Source organism: Neoarius graeffei, chromosome 18 (assembly GCF_027579695.1).
Source record: "Neoarius graeffei isolate fNeoGra1 chromosome 18, fNeoGra1.pri, whole genome shotgun sequence".
In the NCBI taxonomy this organism is placed as follows: domain Eukaryota; kingdom Metazoa; phylum Chordata; class Actinopteri; order Siluriformes; family Ariidae; genus Neoarius; species Neoarius graeffei.
The window spans coordinates 66,669,093-66,690,382 of NC_083586.1; the positions used below are offsets into that span (position 1 = coordinate 66,669,093).

General features: G+C 41.6%; 1 protein-coding gene across 2 annotated transcripts in view; it reads left to right on the forward strand.

Moving 5' to 3' along the window:
* LOC132866497 (proto-oncogene vav-like) overlaps window positions 1-18,731 on the forward strand; it is a 50,965-nt gene extending 32,234 nt beyond the window's left edge. The window contains exons 14-28 of one of the 2 annotated variants that reach the window (XM_060899303.1): window positions 1,051-1,136; window positions 4,201-4,336; window positions 4,449-4,558; window positions 4,854-4,955; window positions 6,103-6,197; window positions 6,296-6,318; window positions 6,548-6,587; window positions 7,079-7,215; window positions 13,677-13,742; window positions 14,087-14,118; window positions 14,319-14,429; window positions 14,556-14,643; window positions 15,612-15,750; window positions 17,905-18,056; window positions 18,149-18,731. In XM_060899303.1, the coding sequence (XP_060755286.1) occupies window positions 1,051-1,136; window positions 4,201-4,336; window positions 4,449-4,558; window positions 4,854-4,955; window positions 6,103-6,197; window positions 6,296-6,318; window positions 6,548-6,587; window positions 7,079-7,215; window positions 13,677-13,742; window positions 14,087-14,118; window positions 14,319-14,429; window positions 14,556-14,643; window positions 15,612-15,750; window positions 17,905-18,056; window positions 18,149-18,202 (1,371 nt within the window). In that variant the 3' untranslated portion in view covers window positions 18,203-18,731. The remainder of the gene's footprint in view (window positions 1-1,050; window positions 1,137-4,200; window positions 4,337-4,448; window positions 4,559-4,853; window positions 4,956-6,102; window positions 6,198-6,295; window positions 6,319-6,547; window positions 6,588-7,078; window positions 7,216-13,676; window positions 13,743-14,086; window positions 14,119-14,318; window positions 14,430-14,555; window positions 14,644-15,611; window positions 15,751-17,904; window positions 18,057-18,148) is intronic. The other variant, XM_060899304.1, reaches the window with a different exon arrangement.
* The last annotated feature ends 2,559 nt before the right edge of the window (window positions 18,732-21,290 follow it).

Consider the following 21,290-nt stretch of genomic DNA (forward strand, 5'->3'; position numbering starts at 1 on the left):
TGAATTTTGTGGCTCGGATGCAGGAACGGTTTTCTTCTGATGACTCTTCCATGAAGGTCATATTTGTTCAGGTGTCGCTGCAGAGTAGAACAGTGCACCACCACTCCAGGGTCTGCTCAATCTTTCTGAAGGTCTTTTGCAGTCAAACAGGGGTTTTTATTTGCCTTTCTAGCAATCCAACGAGCAGTTCTTTCAGAAAGTTTTCTTCATCTTCCAGACCTCACCTTGATCTCCACTGTTTCTGTTAACTGCCATTTCTTAATAACATTACGATCTGAGGAAACAGCTACCTGAAAACACTTTGCTACGTTCTTGTAGCCTTCTCCTGCTTTGTGAGCATCAATTATTTTATTATTCAGAATGCGAGGGAGTTGCTTAGAGGAGCCCATGGCTGTTGATTTTAGGGACAAGTTTGAGGAGTCAGAGAATTTATACAGCTTTGAAATCTGCATCATCTGACCTTTCCTAATGAAGAATTTGAACAAGCCGCAGCTCAATAAGCTAATTAAGGTCTGGAACCTTGGTAAAAGTTACCTGAGAACTCAAATGTATTGGGGTGCCCAAACTTTTGCATGGTGTTCCTTTTCTTTTTTCACTCTCCAATTGTAAAAAACAAAAATAATACACAAATCTCGCAGAAAACGCTGAAAAGAAATGTCTTGTCTTTACCTTTATGCCTTTTGGTGATCAGTTCATCTTCTGCTCACTTAACTATTCACAGTAACAGACATTTTCAGTAAGGGTGCCCAAACTTTTGCATGCCACTGTGTATATATATATATATATATATATATATATATATATATATATATATATATATATAAAAGAAAAAGATGTAACTTCACATTGTGGTGGGATGTGACCCCCAAAGTCCCATTTGCATGCAATGAATTTTTGCAGAGTGCTGCAGCAAAGTGTGGAGTTAACCACAACCTCAAGTTACACTGAAATGGAACAAAGCATTGTATCTGCTGATAAATCTCTGCACATCTCTTTAATTGCATCTTTCTTCCATTCAACCTCCTCCTGTTTTTCCTTTCTGTCACACAGACTCAGTCCCTTGCACTTTTTGGTCGCCCGAAGATCGATGGAGAGCTGAAGATCTGTGGCCCAGACAAGAAATCCAAGCAAGACAGGTGATGGTTTTGTTTGTATGGGTTTTGAATGTGTGTGTTTATGATGGCCAGGATAATTTTGTCCCCAGGAATTTTCTCTACCAACATTCAAAGGAGTTGTTCAGTACACGCCCAGTGTTTGTAACTAGTGACCCAAGGGAGTTGTTTAGTACCCTCACAGTCTTGGTAACTAGTGATCCAGTGAAGTTCTTCAGTACTTACAACTACCGACCCATCTGAGTTGTTTGGAACCTACAATGTCTTGGTAACTGGCAACTCAATGGAGTTGTTCAGTACCAGAATGATCTAAGTAACTGGTGGCCTAGTGGAGCTGTTTAGAACCTACAATGTTTTGATAACTGGTGAAACAGTGGAGTAGTTTGGATCCCAAAAGCTCTTTGTAACTGGGGACCCAGTGGAGTAGTTTGGATCCCAAAAGGTCTTCATAACTGGGGACCCAGTGGGGTTTTTCAGTGCCAAACAATCTTAGTAACTGATGGTCTAGTGGAGTTGTTTGGTATTTTCATGTCTTTGTAGCTAGTGTTGCCATGGAGTTATTCAGCACCTGCGACGTTTTGGTAATTAACAACCTGGTAGTGTTCTTTGGTACCTTACTGGTCTTGGTAAGTGGGAATCCATTGGAGTTGGTTGGCAGTTATATAGTCTTGGTGACTGGTGACTTCAGTTTGTTTTGTAGCTGTAGGGTATAGGTGGCTATATGGATGAGTTGTGAGGTACCGGAAACCCAGTAGAGGTGCAAATACCTGCAAGATATTTGGTAACTGGCATCCTAGTGGGGTTGGTTTACACCTTTATGTTTTTGGTAACTGGCAACCCCCCAAAAGTTCCTCAGTATCTGCACAGTACTGGGTAGAAGCAGTCTGGTGGAACGGGTCCATACTTGCAAGGTACAAGTAACTGACATTCCAGTGAAGTCCTTTTGTAGTTGTATGATTTTGGTAATCTGTGATTCAGTACTCACAGGGTCTTAGCAACTGGTGACGTACAGTGCCTTGCAAAAGTATTCATACCCCTTGAACTTTTTCACATTTTTCCACCTTACAACCACGAACTTAAAAGTTTTTTATTGAGATTTTATGTGATAGACCAACACAGAGTAGCACATAATTGTGAAGTGAAACGAAAATGATAAATGGTCTTCAAAATTTTAAACAAATAAAAATCTGAAAAATGTGGTGTGCATTAGTATTCAGCCCCCCTGCATCGATACTTTGTAGAGCCACCTTTTGCTGCAATTACAGCTGCAAGTCTTTTGTGGTATGTCTCTACCAGCTTTGCACGTCTAGACACTGAAATTTTTGCCCATTCTTCTTTGCAAAATAGCTCAAGCTCAGCCAGATCGGATGGAGAGCGTCTGTGAACAGCAATTTTCAAGTCTTGCCACAGATGCTCAATGGGATTTAGGTCTGGACTTTGACTGGGCCATTCTAACACATGAATATTCTTTGATCTAAACCATTCCATTGTAGCTCTGGCTGTATGTTTAGGGTCATTGTCTTGCTGGAAGGTGAATCTCCTTCCCAGTCTCAAGTCTTTTCCAGCCTCCAACAGGTTTTCTTCCAGGATTGCCCTGTATTTAGCTCCATCCATCTTCCCATCAACTCTGACCAGCTTCCCTGTCCCTGCTGAAGAAAAGCATCCCCATAGCATGAGGCTGCCACCACCATGTTCCACAGTGGGGATGGTGTGTGCAGGGGGATGAGCAGTGTTAGTTTTCCGCCACACATAGCGCTTTGCATTTAGGCCAAAAAGTTCAACTTTGGTCTCATCTGACCAAAGCACCTTCTTCCACATGTTTGCTGTGTCCCCTACATGGCTTCTTATGCCTGTCTTTCAACAATGGCTTTCTTCTTGCCACTCTTCCAAAAAGGCCAGATTTGTGGAGTGTACGACTTATAGTTGTCCTGTGCACAGATTCTCCCACCTGAGCTGTGGATTTCTGCAGCTCCTCCAGAGTGATCATGGGCCTCTTGGCTGCTTCTCTGACCAGTGCTCTCCTTGCTCGCTCTGTCAGTTGAGGTGGACGGCCATGTCTTGGTAGGTTTGCAGTTGTGCCATACTTTTTCCATTTTTGAATGATGGATTGAACAGTGCTTCTTGAGATGTTCAGAGCTTGGGATATTTTTTTATAACCTAACCCTGCTTTAAACTTCTCCAGAACTTTATCCCTGACCTGTCTGGTGAGTTCTTTGGTCTTCATGATGCTGTTTGTTCTTCAGTGTTCTCTAACAAACCACTGAGGCCTTCACAGAGCAAGTGTATTTATGCTGAGAGTAAATTACACACAGTAGGACTCTATTAACTAATTAGACGACTTCTGAAGGCAACTGATTGCACTGAAGATTGTATTTAGAGGTATCAGAGTACAGGGGGCTGAATACTAATGCACACCACATTTTTCAGATTTTTATTTGTTTAAAATTTTGAAGACCATTTATCATTTTCGTTTCACTTCACAATTATGTGCTACTCTGTGTTGGTCTATCACATAAAATCTCAATAAAAAACTTTTAAGTTTGTGTTTGTAAGGTGGAAAAATGTGAAAAAGTTCAAGGGGTATGAATACTTTTTCAAGGCACTGTAGTGGAGTTGTTTTGTGTCTGCATGGGTTTGGTAACTGGCAGGCCATTGTAAAATTGTTCAGTAACTGCACAGTATTGGATACAAGGAATCTAGTGGCATGGTCTGTACCTGCATGGTCCTGATAACTGGTGACCCAGTGGAATTACTTGATAATTATATCATATTGGCAAAAGGAAATTGACTAGATTTGTTTGGTACCTACATGGTCCTGGTAAGTGGTGACCCACTGGGCCTAATTGTCGTAGCTGGAGAAATAATATATATTCTGCTAAACAGTTTTCATGCCTACATCTGTCATTGTCAATGGTTCATGCTTTGTTCATTTGCAAATGGACCCAAACCCAGAAACTCAACTCTCCATCTTTCAGAAAGTTTCTTTAGCTACCCATTTTCTGCATGTTTTGCTATGATTGGCTATGCTGCAATTAAAACAAGCTAAATTTAAAACAAATCTCAAATCAGTGTTGAATTTTGTGTGCAGGTATGCGTTTCTCTTTGATAAAGCCCTACTGGTGTGTAAGAAGCGCAGTGGGGAGAGCATGGAGCTGAAAGAGCTCGTCAACCTGCAGCAGTTCCAACTGAGAGATGAACCATCTGGAGACAAAGAATACAAAAAGGTCCCTTTACACACCGTCTTCTTTTCTGTTCTCACTCTCTTCTGAGTGATTTGTGCATTTGTTTCAATTATGTTGTCTCACTGGGTGTCTGTCTTGGCCTATGTATGTATAGTGGACACATACCTTCTTGCTGATGGATTCGTATGGTCAGGGTGGATACGATCTGTACTTCAAGACACGTGAACTGAAGAAGAAATGGCTAGAACAGTTCGAGATGGCTCTGTGAGTAACGTGTCTGCCACACCATTTTCACGTTAATCAATTTTTTTTGTAATTTTGCTTCTTAATTACATAAATAGACTCTAGCAGACTAGATAACTTCAAGAAGAGCTAATACATGCTCAGTTTGTTTGATTCTAATGCTAGTGAATATGCAATTTTTACTATTTAATTATTGTAGTAAAAGCTTTTAGAGTAATCCTGCATTCAGTCGCAGGTTCTTTACTCTTGCATTTGAGTCTCCTTGACTCCTTCGTTTGTACGTGACAGCTGATATGACATATGTGTTCTTCTGCAGGTCCAACATGTGTCCAGAGAACAGCACGGCCAATGGTCATGACTTCCAAATGCACTGTTTTGAGGACACCACTTCCTGTAAAGCCTGTCAGATGTTGCTTAGGTAAATCATTGGAAACCATCTCGGAGTTTAATTTATTGACATTCACAGAGGAGATGATATGATTGGATCACATATCATAGGACTGGGTGATATGAGGATATGAAATTAAAATAATACTAATGTTGAGTATTTTATATTCATTTGCCCTGATAAAATTACTGTAATTACTAGAGTAAAATGTCTACCGTAAATACACTAATAAATGGGCATATTAGGCTAATGCAATAATTCTAACATATGTTAGCAAAATGAGTCACTCATGTGTATCGTGTTGATATTGTTGCTTGTGGGCGTGACCTGTCTAGCATTTTTGAGAAATGGTAGTTGCTATATAAAGTGTAGAAAGCAAACACAATTTAAATAACGCGCTAATTAGTGTGAAAATTGTTTGTTTGTCAGACATGTTATATGCTTGGTTTGGCACCATCTCCGTTAATAACTGTGCACACTCAGCAAAGTCAAAGTCCTTCCCACACCATTCATGGCACATTTGGCGGTGCCGATCTCCATTTCGTAGCCCTTGGCCTCTCACCTATATTACATAGCTAGGGTTACAGCGGGGTAACCGCGAGAGTTTGACTCCTCATTCACACCTGTATTGCAGCTGCCTTGCCAGAAGGCACCATTTTTATGATGGCCTTTGGCATGACCCAACTGCAAGTAGAACTCGCGATCTCCCAATCGAGAGGCAGACACGCTAACCACTAGGCCACTCACCAGTACACTCAGCAAAGGAAGCATCAATCTCTGATACTTCCTTACAAGCTTTATTTTTCCTTGATACACGTTTAATGAGAGGTTGTATATGACAGGATAAGATGAAATCACAGTTATAAGTTTTGATAATTTGGTTCTAACTGAAGAAATTTCACTCCATACACTCCCTACGACTGGTCCGAGGAATCCTTTGAGCCGATGGAGCTGTTTGGATTTGCCCCTTTACTGTGTCATACCCGATTTACATTGAATTGAAAAAAAACCCAACTTTTTTTGTTTGCTGCTGAAATTGGCCTCTTGTTTCTTGCTCACGTGTATGAAGCATAAATGTGAAAATGAAAACAAAAAAGATCCTTTGATTTGCCGACAGAGAAAGCCTGATGAAGTATGGAGGTGTAAAAGTGTAGTTTGTGTGTTCTTTCTCCATCAGAGGGATCTTCTACCAGGGTTACCGCTGCACCCGCTGTAAAATGGCCGCCCATAAGGAGTGTCTCGGACGAGTTCCTGTGTGTGGACGCAATGCAGGTCTGATTTGGTTTGTTTGTGTGTGTGGTCGTTTATTAAAAATAAATAAGAAAACTTTTTCTGATTTTTTTTTCTGTGTGTGTGTTTTTTTCCCCTAGAAAACTCTGTGACTATGAAAAAGGTCAGTCTTGAAAACACCCCCCTGTACACCATCAAATGATTCAGTCCGTATCTTCTTTCCTTTAACAGTTCCGTGGTTTAGTGTATATCTGTTTTTAAAACCCTATGCTCTATTCACTGTATTGGCATTATGGGTATTTTCTGAACCACAGAGAGAATAAATCCACTGCGGTGCATTGTGGGATTCCAAAAGCTAACAAAACTAATGAACATGCTTGTGTTCCCTTTAGAGCAAGTCGAGACCTGCCACTCAGAGACAGAATAAACCAGGTGAGTTCTCTCACATTCACTTTAATCAGCGTTTCTCAGACCAACCCTCGCACCATAACCTGCCCTCGTCCACTAGCCCTTGCCATTTCCAAGCCTTTCCCCCCTTTCCTCCTGGTACAAGCCCTGCTGCAGTTTTAACAGCTGTTACCGTACTCTGTCACAGCACATACCAAGGAGAATTCAGGAGAAAATTACCCAGAAGGCACTGCTGCAATCGAACACAGCTTCCTTTAAAAAATAGCCAATAAATCTGTGAATTCATGCTAGCATTAGCACTGACTATACTACCTATCGTTTTCCGTCAGTAATCAGGGTAGCACTTTAGCCTGTTCGCATTAGCACTGAAGATTATCAACATTTAGAAAACATCACTTACAAATGTCCCTGAGAAATCCTATCAGGTTAGCGTTCCATCACCTATTATGTGCTATCATTAGCATTATTGTCATTCATTTATGACCAGCTTTGTCTTCTCTCACTCTCACTCCCAGGTCTTCCTAAGATGGAGGTGTGTCATGATTACTATGGCGTGCCCCCACCCCCTGTGGCTTTTGGCCAACCACTGCATCTCACTGTGGGTGATGTCATCGAGCTGACACGTGCTGATGTTGACTTGCAGTGGTGGGAGGTGGGGCTTCGCTCTTTTACCTTCTCATGATACTTATTACTGAGTTTATGTAATAATTGTACCTAATATGGATAGGAAAGGATTGCTGCTAACAGGAAGTAAAAGTTAGCATGATGATGCTAAGTGGAAATGAGGAGTCAGTCACATAGTAATGGTTAAAAATTATTAAAAATGTAAGACTATATTCCAGTATTCCCTATTTAGAGGACACAGGATAGCTAAACTAACTTTACTGCTCTGCTAGCTAGTTAGCAATTGTTCATTGTTTGTTATTAAACCACAATGCTCAGTGAATTAAAAGTCAAGTATCCAAGCTAACATACAGCGAATGCAAAAAAACACACTAGCTTCCAATGCTAGTAGCAGATATTAGCTCAGGACGAGGATGTTATTTCAAACAAAATGGAGATTTCCATTCCTTTTGACTCTCAGCAGTAACCGGCTAGTTAGTGTTGAAAATTACAAACATTTATAGATATCACTTATAATGCTACGCAGAAATCCTGTCAGGTTAGCATATGTTAGCCTACTGACATGTACTAACCCGTTCTGCTGTGCGTTGCTGGGAACTAATGAGCGAATTTTACTTTTTTTCCAGAATCAGAGTTGATTGAATTGTTCTTGTTCTTCAGTGTTGTAATGTTAAAAAGTTAAGACAACAGACAATAGGGCATACTTAGAAACTATCTGCTGTCATGCTAATTTTAGCTAACATCGTCATACTAACTGCAGTCTTGTGCATTTGTAGATGCTGAGTGTCGAATGATTACTGAGTTATTGGAAATTGGCATGTTTGAGCATAACTGTAGTACAAGGGCCCGTCCACACGAGTACGTTTTTGTCGAATCTGCATAAATACTTTATCGTTTTGGCCTCGCGTCCAGACGGATCTGACTTTTTCGAGGTGTGAAACCGGTATTTTTTGAAAACGGGTCCCAGAGTGGGAAAATCCTAAAACGCCGGATAGCCCGGAGTCGTCTGGACGGCGAATGCGGATTTTTTCAGAAACGATGAAGTATAAGCCCCGCCTCTCTAACCTTTAACCTCAGCCACTGCCACTAGACACGTCATAACAACAACAATGGCGGACTACAGGCTTGTGCTCGTACTGCAGAAACGTCCAATTTGACATGAAGTAGAAGTTCCACTTCATTGTCGGTCCACACAAAAGACTCTCCTCTTCCTCTCAGAGTTGCGCTGGCCATGATCGTCCTCTTCTCGTGTTATGAGCTTGTTTGTAAACAGCGCGTGACCTTTATACGCATGCTCCATGGCTTCTCTTCCGGTTTTAGTGTATTGGTGTGGCGGCGTCACAGCGCCACATACAGGCCTGGCATATATACTACAGCGTTTTGGGTCGTTTCCAGTGAATCCGTGTGGACGCAGATATTTCTGGAAACGACGCCATGTTTACGGAGATTTTTTTCAAAACGACAGGGTGAGGCCATGTACTCGTGTGGACGGGCCCCAAATGTTATGATAATGATTAATAATTAAGCAAGAGCAGTTAGCATCAGGGACGATTAGCTTTACTTCGCTGTGAGCGGTTAGCATTTTGGGAATCTGAAGTGAGTTCTGCTTTGTTCACCGCAGAGCCTGATTTATCTGAGAACAGCAGTGAAACTGGTCGGCTTTTTAGTTTCGGTTCATTAAAAAAAAAGCCGCATTTCAGCACTTTAACATCCTCTTACGGTCACTGATTCCTGAGGGAGGTTTACTGCGGGACAGCTTGTCCTCTGGTGAAGTTAAAATACTTTATGTACAGTATGCACAAATCTACGACACAGTGTGTTTCCTGAAAACAAAATCTCATCAACGTTGCATTACAGTTCCTTACGGAAAAAATAGATTCATTTTTAAAAGGTTAACAAAACAGTTTTCTTTATAAATAAAGATACCTGAGATAATTAGAAATGATCCACTAGTGCAAGTAAATCATTGTACTTATTTATGTTAATTTCTAACCAACTTACTGTGAATTTATTTTTACTCATTTTAAGCGAATACATTTTGTTGTCTAGAAACAGGTTGTGTTATAAACAATTATGAGAAGTATTTAGAATGTACTAAAATAATATGTTTAACATTTTAAAACTTGCAAATACAGAAATTATACATATCAATATAAAGTACTAATACTGTTTAATATCTGTATAATATTAATTTATAATGTCCAGAAAACTGGTTAAAACATCCAGCTATCAAGTAAACTGATAACATTAAATGCTTGCAGATTCCTAGCTCGCTAATGTTAGCTCTAAATCCATTAACCAAAATAGAGTTTATGCATCATAAATAATAATAAACTGCACTTTTTTCCTCAAGGTTATATTCCTTAGCATTTTCACGTAAGTGTTACCTTACACTCATGATGATCCTGCACTAGTTTCAGAGCTTCATTTAACTGCTGGAGTCTGAAATATGAAGATTTAATTTATGATTCAGTGAGTCACTAACACACTTAGGCTACATCCACACGACAACGGCAACGAGATGTTATTTAAAAAAATATCGCGTCCACATGGGCAACGATCAGTAAAATATCAGGTCCATATGGCAACGCAACGCTTGCTGAAAACGATGCAATACACATGCCACACCTCTAGGGGCGCTGTAAGACGGTCCCTTCGGAGACACCAGAACAATAGAAGAAGTAAGGACGCATGCGCATAAACTATTATGCGCGAGACTTCATATTAGCCACAAAGTCAGAAAAATCTGTTCGTAAAATGACATTATAATGACCAAATACAATGAAAAGTATTTTTCCAGTCTCACCTGTGAAAGGTAATCCCATGTGATCTCGTTTGGACGATAAACCTGTTGGTACAGTTAAACGCAGCACATGAATGAGGCATCTTTATTCTCCGCTTTGACCCATCCAATATGGCGGCGAGGATGACGTATGATTCTACGCGGAAGGCGGCGTCTTTAATGGTCCGGAATAAATTGAATGCTACACGTTGATGGATTAATTTGTTCTTCTACGCCCTTTTTGAGGAATGTATTGTAGGACTTAAACCAACATCTGAAGAGGTGAGATCGCTCCTTTTTTTCCCTATTTTTGCTGGCGAGATTGACTCTGCCCTAAGGGCTATTCTCTCTCTCTCTCTCTCTCTCTCTCTCTCTCTCACTTTGCACCATTACACAATAAATATTCACAGTGAAAATATTTTGTAAGCGCGTTTCATGAACCAAGTTATAGGATTTGTTGACAACTCGCATTGAGTTCGTTACACTTCTACCCGGCGTGAAGCACTGACAGTCATGTGGTTGTGACATCATCGTAAACAAATCCGTTCTACTCATCCAGACGACTTCGCAACGGCGCCGTTGCCAGATCTTTCCACTCTGGAACCCGTTCTCAAAAGATTGCGTTTTGGGGCACCAAAACGGCGGTGCCGTGTGGACGCCAGGCCGAAACGATAAACAATTGTATCGGATTCACCTGAATCCGTTGCCATGTGGACAGGGCCTTAGTGACTCCTTCAGCTACAGACTAGGGCCAATTCAATGAGTCAATGAATCATTTTGACATTAAGTTACTCTTTGAACCTCTTCACTCTGACTCCAACAGAAGATTAGGGTCAATTCAGTGATTCAATGAATCAACTAGATATTAAGTAACACTTCAAATCTTTCAGTTTGCATGTCAATGAAAACTCACCAGTGCTGACTTTCCCAAAAGCATCATAGCACAAAAATCATCGTTAAATGGTAGCACGAGCAAGACAATGAACACTCTCTCTCTCTTAGTTAAGATGCTCTTAGCGTTAAGAGGCTTTTGGGAAACCCACTACAGTTCAGTGATTCAGTGAGTGCACTGAACGACTCTTTGAATCTCTTAAATCTAATTCAATGTGAAGTCTATGGCTAATTCAATGATTCTCTGAGTCATTTAGACACTGACTCTCTGAATTCAGTTGGTGGTCACTTCACTGATTCATTGAGTCATATAAGCACTGAGTGACTCTTTGAACTTCTCAGTTCTGACTGTGATATGAAAATTTTATCTGCAGTTCATGATAAGCAACAAACTAGGCTCAGTGTATTTGATAGTAAAGTTGCTGTTAGCATTTTTCACCATTAACATTCTTACTTGCAAGTGAAGTTTACAGTGTCTTGCAAAAGTATTCACCCCCCTTGGTGTTTGTCCTGTTTTGTCGCATTACAAGCTGGAATTAAAATGGATTTTTGGAGGGTTAGCACCATTTGATTTACACAACATGCCGACCACTTTAAAGATGCAAATTGTTGTTTTATTGTGACACAAACAATAATTAAGATGAAAAAAACAGAAATCACGGTGGTGTAGTGGTTAGCGCTGTCGCCTCACAGCAAGAAGGTCCGGGTTCGAGCCCCGTGGCCGGCGAGGGCCTTTCTGTGCGGAGTTTGCATGTTCTCCCCGTGTCCGCGTGGGTTTCCTCCGGGTGCTCCGGTTTCCCCCACAGTCCAAAGACATGCAGGTTAGGTTAACTGGTGACTCTAAATTGACCGTAGGTGTGAATGTGAGTGTGAATGGTTGTCTGTGTCTATGTGTCAGCCCTGTGATGACCTGGCGACTTGTCCAGGGTGAACCCCGCCTTTCGCCCGTAGTCAGCTGGGATAGGCTCCAGCTCGCCTGCGACCCTGTAGAACAGGATAAAGCGGCTACAGATAATGAGATGAGAGATGAAAACAGAAATCTGGAGTGTGCATAGGTATTCACCCCCCCCACCCAAAAAAAAAAGTCAATACTTTGTAGAGCTACGTTTTGCTGCAGTTACAGCTGCAAGTCTCTTGGGGTATGTCTCTATTAGCTTAGCACATCCTCAAGGCAAAACTGGCCTCAAGGCCCATTCCTCAAGGCAAAACTGCTCCAACTCCTTCAAGTTAGATGGGTTGCGTTGGTGTACAGCAATCTTCAAGTTATGCCACAGATTCTCAATTGGATTGAGGTCTGGGCTTTGACTCGGCCATTCCAAGACATTTAAATGTTTCCCTTTAAACCACTCCAGTGTAGCTTTAGCAGTATGTTTAGGGTCATTGTCCTGCTGGAACATGAGCCTTTGTCCTAGTCTCAAACCTCTGACCGACTCAAACAGGTTTTCCTCCAGAATTGCCCTGTATTTAATGCCAGCCATCTTTCTTTCAGGCCTGACCAGCTTTCCTGTCCCTGGAGATGAAAAACATCCCCACAGCATGATGCTGCCACCACCATGCTTCACTGTAGGAATGGTGTTCTCAGGGTGTTGGGTTTGCGCCACACATAGCGTTTCCCATGATGGCCAAAAAGATCAATTTTAGTCTCATCTGACCAGAGAATCTTCTTCCATGTGTTTGGGGAGTCTGCCACATGCTGTTGGGCAAACTCCAAACGTGATTTTCTTTAAAGCAATGACTTTTTTCTGGTCACTCTTCCATAAAGCCCCGCCCACTCTGTGGAGTGTATGGCTTAAAGTGGTCCTATGGACAGATACTCCCGTCTCCGCTGTGGATCTTTGCAGCTCCTTCAGTGTTATCTTTGGTGTTTTTGTTATACTGTATCTCTGATTAATGCCCTCCTTGCCCAGTCTGTGAGTTTTGGTGGGCGGGGCCTTCTCTTGTCAGGTTTGTAGTGGTGCCATATTCTTTCCATTTTGCTATAATGGATTTAATGGAGCTCTGTGGGATATTCAAAGTTTGGGATATTTTTTATAACCCAACCCTGATCTATACTCTACAGCTTTGTCTCTGACCTGTTTGGAGGCTCCTTGGTTTTCATGTTGCTTGCTTAGTCGTGTTGCAGAGTCAGGGTCCTTCCAGAACAGGGTGATTTATACAGACATCATGTGACAGATCATGTGACACTTTGATTGCACACAAGTGGATCTTAATCAACTAATTATGTGACTTATGAAGTGAATTGGTTGGAGCAGCTCTTATTTAGGGGTTACATGTGAAAGGGGGTGAATACCTATGCACACTCCAGATTTCTGTTTTTTTTTTATTTTAATTATTGTTTGTGTCGCAATAAAACAACAATGTGCACCTTTAAAGTGGTCGGCATGTTGTGTAAATCAAATGGTGCTAACCCTCCAAAAAACATTTTAATTCCAGCTTGTAATGCGACAAAACAGGACAAACACCAAGGGGGATGAATACTTTTGCAAGACACTGTAACAGATATTATGCAGATGTGACAAGATTAGCCTGATGAGAGGAGCTGTTACTGTCAGTGTCCACAAATACATGTCTTTGCTTGAAGTAAAACACTGTGGGTTTTAGCTGCATGAGCTCTCAGGTTCAACCACAAGTCTGTACAGACCTGGTTCCCACACTGACACGCCGTGTCTCACATGCACTTCATGTCTCAAACATGAAAGAAAATGCTTTATTCTCTCAAATACAGTGCAGAGAAAACAGGAAACATTCCACAAATGTGTGTGTGTGTGTGTGTGTGTGTGTGTGTGTGTGTGTGTGTGTGTGTGTGTGTGTTTTAGGGCAGGAATCTGACAGTAAGTGAGGTTGGCTGGTTCCCCTGCAGTAAAGTGCAACCCTTCTTACCAGTGAGTCAACCATCTTTTTCGAGGTCAAAGGTCAAATTAATGATCGACTCAATCATTTTGACCCTCAGTTCTGTCTCCACATAAAAGATATGACCAATTCAGTGATTCAATGAATCATTAACACATTTGTTGACTCTTTGAGTCTCTTAATTGTGACTCTAACCAAAGACTATGGCCCATTCAGTGATTCAGTGAGTCAATAACACACTTACTAACTCTTTGAATCTTTTGTGATTCCAGCTTAAGACTATAAACAATTCAATGGTTAATGATTCAGTGAATCACTGAATCATTTAGATGTCAAGGAGAGTTTATAATATTGATGTTTTTTTCTGTGTTCTCAGAGACCACCTCCTGACCTCACAGGATTCCTCTGGTAAAAGACACACACACACACACACACACACACACACACACACACACACACACACACACACCAGGTTATCTGTTATCATACTGTATGTAATCTTATCATATCTAACCCCCACTATGGTAAAGCAGCTGTGTGTGTGTGTGTGTGTGTGTGTGTGTGTGTGTGTGTGTGTGTGTGTGTGTGTGTGTGTGTGTGTGTGTCAGGTTTGCAGGTAACATGGACCGTTCTGAAGCCAAGAGTCTCCTAATGTCTCGATCTGATGGTACATTCCTGATTCGGCAAAAGGATGGAGGAGAGTTCGCCATCAGTGTCAAGTAACACACACACACACACACACACACACACACACACACACACACACACACACGTAGATTTCTGTTTCTTTTTATACCAGTCTGAAAATACACACTCTCTCTCGCCTCTTTTGTCATGTCTCTCAGGTTTAACATGGACATTCGCCACATTAAGATCACGCTGGCTGAAGGTCTCTACAGAATCAATGATAAAAAAGCCTTTAAAGGGCTTATTGTAAGTAAACACTACTTCCCTTCCTAGGGGACTATGTGTTGTGTGCACTCTTTCTTCTTGTCCCTGCTCTACTGCACTCATTTAACCTTGTAAATGATTAAAACTGTGTGTGTGTGTGTGTTTTAGATCAGTTTCCCCATTTCCCATAATTCCCCTGCACTGCACCGTGTAACATATCAGCCATGAGGTTAAATTAGAAGTGTACGTCCAAATAGTGATTCACTGAATCATGTACAAATTGAGTGAATCTGCCACCAGTTCTGACTCTTCTGAACACTACAGCCAGTTCAGTAATTCTGAATCCGACTCAGTGATTCACTGAGAGCTTTACACACAGAATGACCCTTCAAATCTCTTGGTTTTAGATTATTGATGATTCATGTATTCACAGAGTCATTTAAACACCACTTAACTGTGGGAATCACTCGCTTCTAACTCCAACAGAAACCAGTTCTTTGAAAGATTCTACACATTTTTTACACACTAACAAAGTCATTCGTTAAATCCATTAATCCTGACTCCAGCTGAAAACTGGTTGATTTAACGAGCCACTGAGTCATTTAGAATCTGTGTTATTCTTAACATCGCTGGTTTCTGATTGACTAATAACTAGACACTTGCTGACTCTTCACATACTAAATGACTCTTTAAATCTCTCAATTTATAATCCACATGGAGGCAATTACCAATTTAATGATTTGATGATTCATCTAGAAACTGTTTGACTCTTCAAATATATCATTTTTGACTCCATATGAAGAGCATTGCCAATTAAAAGATTCACTGAGTCATTTGAAGTTTGACTCTAGCATTGATTTGCAGGGTCTTTTAGACTCTTCAAATCACTTTGTGGACTCTTCACTTTGTCTCTCATTGTTGAGTTATGACAATGTAATGAATGAATGAATGATTCACTGAATCATTTAGACACCAGGATGACTTCTACAAACCTTCTCTCTCTCTGATAGGAATTGGTTCAGTACTATCAGGAGAACTCTCTGAAGGAGTGTTTTAAAGACGTGGACACTCGTCTGCTGATTCCATACAAGCATCCGGAGCAGACTGCGTCCTCACACTCACATGGATACACACAAGCGCCTTCCAGAGGTAACACACACACACACACACACACATGCATACATGTATAACTAGAACAGAATACAAATAATTATTTAACGTTGAGGACTCATGGACAAGATTCGGATCCATATGGAGAGGTTTTATTAATACAGTTCACAGTCCAAAATCTAATGTCAGGTAACATTCCAGGGCCAAACAGAGAAATGTCTCAAGCCATACAATACCACTTGGGTGATCCAGAGAGCAGCCATAAAAGCTGGGTACAGGCTAAACACCATAGAGCATACAGAAATATCCAAATGAATAAAAATGAATGAAACAATGAAAGGTCAAGCAAGATTCCAGGAGAGTGAAAGTGAGCCTCTGCAGCATTACCACAACCCTTGAATAGGATGAGTGAAAAAGGAGTATCTACACCTTTCTCCCACCTCCACATGGGGTCACTTTGGGTTAGATCTTTCCCTTTCCCAAGGACCCAACAGTGGCGGTTTGGTGGTTCTGGGGCTCAAAGCCCTAACCTACTCTGAGATCAAGAGATAATTTGATCACTCTGTGTCAAGAAAAGACACAAGTGACAGACTTCTCACCTTGAAATGGGGCAAACAGTCAACCACTGATTAAGTCTTGACTTTTCACACACCCCACCACTGAAATAATGATTCTGGGGCTGGAGCAGTGGTGGGTCAACAGGTTAAGACTCTGAGTTACTGATCAGATTCTTCAGGCTTTTGACCCACCACAATCTGATCAGTAACCCAGAGCCTTAACTGGTTGACCCATCACTGCTCCAGCCCCAGACCAAACAGGTCATGTTCTCATTTTCTCTTACTGTGGTGCTCACTTGGCCTCAGATGGTGTTCTCAAGTCTTCGGGTGCAATTCACTTGAAAACGCCCATTTTCTACAAAGTATAGACGCGGCCATCTTGCCTGTGATGTTCCTTTTCCTTGGGCGAAAGGCTAACATGTCCGACTTCACTCTCAGGTCTGCTTTCAGTCTAACAGGGTGGTGTGGGAGGAATGATGATCTGATCAGGTGGTCAGTTGGACAAGCTGGTTGAGGAACAAAGAATCATCATCACATGCAAGCTCAGTTGGGTGAGCTTAGTAGTGTTTTGTTGAAACCCTGTGAAATAGTGGTTTCAGTGCTAGCTCATTGCACCTTCTTTCAGTGGCAGGGGGGTGAAAAGTCAAAACAGCAGCTGACTGTTTGCCCCATTTCAGAGTGAAAAGTCTGTCACTTGTGTCTTTTCTTCAGACAGAGCAATCAAATTATCTTTCAAACTCAGAGTAGGTCTTGAGAAACATCATTTGATCAAACATGGCTGTCGTCCAGGTGAGCGCTCATCCAGGTGAGGCTTGTCTAGGTGTCATCCACGTGAACAGTGTGAGCACTTGTCTGATTTTAGCCATGTCTCTCCAAAAGAGAGAACAAAGATACAATTCAAGGCCATGATGATGATGTTCGTCTTTCGGGGTCAAAGATGACCATGACTTCAATTTAGTTGCATCTGAAGTCATGACTTGCACATGACTTGGATTTGAGTGAGGGAGAGTTGCGCAGACGTCAGCCTCATTCTCTCGTCCCAACCGAACTGGGTCCAGGGGCAAGACAGAATCAAGACAGCTGGAATGAGGTCAGGATGCAGTGGATGGCCAACAGTGTTCTATATGTTGCACTGTGCCCTGATCGTGCTCCACAAGCACTTTGCTGGGTCCATCTTCCTGCCCGTTGAACTGCTAGGTGGCGGTCTCCATGCAGTCTGCTGAGTCTAGTCTTCAGTTGTAACTCTGACCAGGGGGAGCAGGGGGTTGTTAGTGCTTGCTCAAGGCACCACCCCAGGCTAGTGGAGGGAAGGACACGCCTTACTACTCCATTGCATGGCGGGCAAGGACAGTACACGCCCACTGCCTTCAAGGCCATACACACAGATCACAGACATCAAGGCAAGATACAACAACTCAGAACTAATATCATTGAGAACAAACTGCAAGGCTTCACACTGTTCTTGTGAGTCCATGTGCTTTATGTATCTAACAGACAGGAAATGAGAATGACAAAAGACAAGTCCTTGAATTTATGGGAGGGTGCCCTCTGGTGGTGTGGTGGTGAAATGTCCTGGGTGGACATGATGCATCATATGTGAATGTGTTTATCATTGTGTGTGTGTGTGTGTGTGTAGGAATGAGTGAACGATATTTTGGCACAGCTAAAGTGCGCTACGATTTCTCAGCGCGGGATCGGACCGAGCTGTCTCTCAGAGAGGGGGACACGGTGAAGATCATCTCCAAGAAAGCACACAATGGCTGGTGGAAAGGAGAGGTCTATGGCCGGGTAACTAACACACACACACACACACACACACACGATTCATATAGAGTTGCATTTGTCACTTGTTGTTTTAATGTGTGTATGTGTGTGTACAGGTTGGACTCTTTCCTGCAAATTATGTAGAGGAGGAACATTCGGACTACTGCTGATCCATTGAGTCAGTTGCACACTGAGTGACTCTTTAATCTCTTTAGCCAATGTAGTGATTTAGATTCAGCTAGTTTAGATTCACTGAATTGTTTAGACACTAAATGATTCTTTGAACATTTTTTTTAAGTACACTTGAAAGCTATTGCTCATTCGTTGATTCACAGAGTAGTGAATCTTTTTTCTGACTCTGTCTGATTCTCTGATTCTGCATTGAATGACTCTTTTGAACCTCTTGTATTTGACTCCAAATGAAGACTGTGATCAATTTGTTGAATCATTTAAACAATGACTCTTTAAATCTCTCCTTTCTGATTCCTTTTAAAGACCCTTTGAACTTCTGAGTCCACTTTAAAGCTGGCGAGCATCATGTGACAGTTTTACTGAGATGTCATTGGTTGAATGTTTATTATTTTGCTTTTGTTTTATTATTATTGTTTTTTTAAATATCCGATAGAAAGTTAATAGAATATGAAATTGTATAGTGTTTGTGGAACTGTGGTTTTTCATAAAGCTTGTTTTAGGTTCTGATCTGCATTACTATGGCTCTCAGTCTCTCTCAACACACACACACACACACACACACACACACTATTAATACATACTTAACACCTGACTACACTTAATTATCACCAAACCTGACATTAATACAGATTTACAGTACATGATGACATCATAAAAAGACTAGAAATGTGTCCAAAGGAGCGCAGATACCCTCGGCTGAGCAGTTTGAGAGAGAATCTAATCGTTGCTTGTGGAAAATTTATAGCCAGATTGATGCACTAAAAAGTTACGCAAGTTAAAATTTTCAAATCTATGACCCAGTTTATGTGTCAGCCCTGTGATGACCTGGCGACTTGTCCAGGGTGTACCCCGCCTTTCGCCCATAGTCAGCTGGGATAGGCTCCAGCTTGCCTGCGACCCTGTAGAACAGGATAAAGCAGCTAGAGATAATGAGATGAGATGAGATTACCCAGTTTAAAGTTGCATGAATCTTGAATCACCTTTGGTGTGTAGATGGATTACAACGCCCCCAAAAGTCATGTGAGTTCCCTAGGCACACCTACAAACTGCATTTGTTTAAAGTAGGTCAAATGTGAGTCAATTTCACTGCTGTTCGAACTCTGGTAAGATCTTGCTAAGGCAAACCTACATACCACATTTGGTAGCTGAGCATCGATATTCATCTCATCTCATCTCATCTCATCTCATCTCATTATCTGTAGCCGCTTTATCCTGTTCTACAGGGTCGCAGGCAAGCTGGAGCCTATCCCAGCTGACTACGGGTGAAAGGCGGGGTACACCCTGGACAAGTCGCCAGGTCATCACAGGGCTGACACATAGACACAGACAACCATTCACACTCACATTCACACCTACGCTCAATTTAGAGTCACCAGTTAACCTAACCTGCATGTCTTTGGACTGTGGGGGAAACCGGAGCACCCAGAGGAAACCCACGCGGACAACATGCAAACTCCACACAGAAAGGCCCTCGCCGGCCACGGGGCTCGAACCCGGACCTTCTTGCTGTGAGGCGACAGCGCTAACCACTACACCACCGTGCCGCCGTCATAGTAAACTGTGGGTGGTAAAAGAGAGCAACTGAACTTGCTGGAAGATTCTTGAAGACGTTTCACCTCTCATCCGAAAGGCTTCTTCAGTTCTGTCTGACTAATTGGGAGTATCAGGTATTTATCCTCTCATGGATGAAAAGCAATCCTAAGGTGTCGTTGAGTCATCGACATGAGAGGTGAAACGTCTTCAAGAATCTTCAAGCAAGTCCAATTGTTCTCTTTTACCACCCACAGTCAAATATAGGCCAATCTCGCCACCATTCGAACTCGTGCTAGATCATGCCCAGAAAGACTTAAAATTTAAATTTGGTGCACATGGGTCAATTTTAACAGTCAGAAAAAGTATGTGAGTGTTCCGGATGGACAGATGGATGGACATAGTGAAAGCATAATGCCCCCACTGACTAAAGTTGGGCTGGGGCCATAAAAAACCAGCCAATCACATTCAGCCATTACATCATACTTGTTTATTCAAATTTAATCTTTTATCCATACGCTGATTTCTACACCTCCAACAAGTGGGTCACGTTTTAAACTCCACACTGACACTGAACTGTAGGTCTTTAGGACGAGTGTTTCACAGGTGGCTAAGACTAAAACATGATCGTGACGGTGAAGATGGTGTCCCAAACTCCCATTTTTATAAATAAACATTAGCATTTTGCTGTATTGTAGGCTTAAATGCAATTTGGGATGCAACCACAGGCTAATTATGATGATTGAGAAAACTTTGCTTGGACAGCTAAACTTGTAGCTACACTATAATGTTTATAAACCAATATTCCAATATGTTTATCCAGAATAAGTACAAATATTGGAATATAATGTGATCCATGTACTAAACACGTAACTGTAATATTCAGATGTGGGGTTTTTTTTATCCTGTTCTGTTTACAAACAGGAAGACGGAAATTCTCCAGATGTGTTCACTGACCTGTTTGACTTTTAAATGTTAAACCCAGACTTTATCTTTGCCATCATCACCGCAACATTAAATCAGATCTCACGCTGACCCAATCTGACCTGATTTCATTTACAAACCTGCAGAGAACACAGCTGCTGCTGATAATACAGAGGCAAGGCTCCGGGTAGCGTTTTTCTGTCTACTACACAAATAAATGGATCATGTTGTGATCTGATCTATCAGACGCCTAAATTCTTCAGTCTGCTGCCCCCAGCCATTCATAAACATAAAATCAGATCTTGAATGAGTATTATATGGAGACAAATCATGTGTCTAATAGTGTTGTAGAACTTCAGACTGATCTCAAGACCACTTTTTGAAGGTCTTGGTTTCAACCACACTTTTACTCGGTCTTGTCTCAGATATAGAGACTCAGGATTTTATTTCAAGACCAGTCAAGACCACAGCTGTGGGGATTTCACTAAACTGCCTGTGCATTGTCTGATTTATTTGTGAACATCGTTACTGTGATTGGATGTAAAACTTCCTGCTACAAATGCGACCAATAATGTGACTCATTGCTAATTCAAAATTTTTGCTACTGTTAAC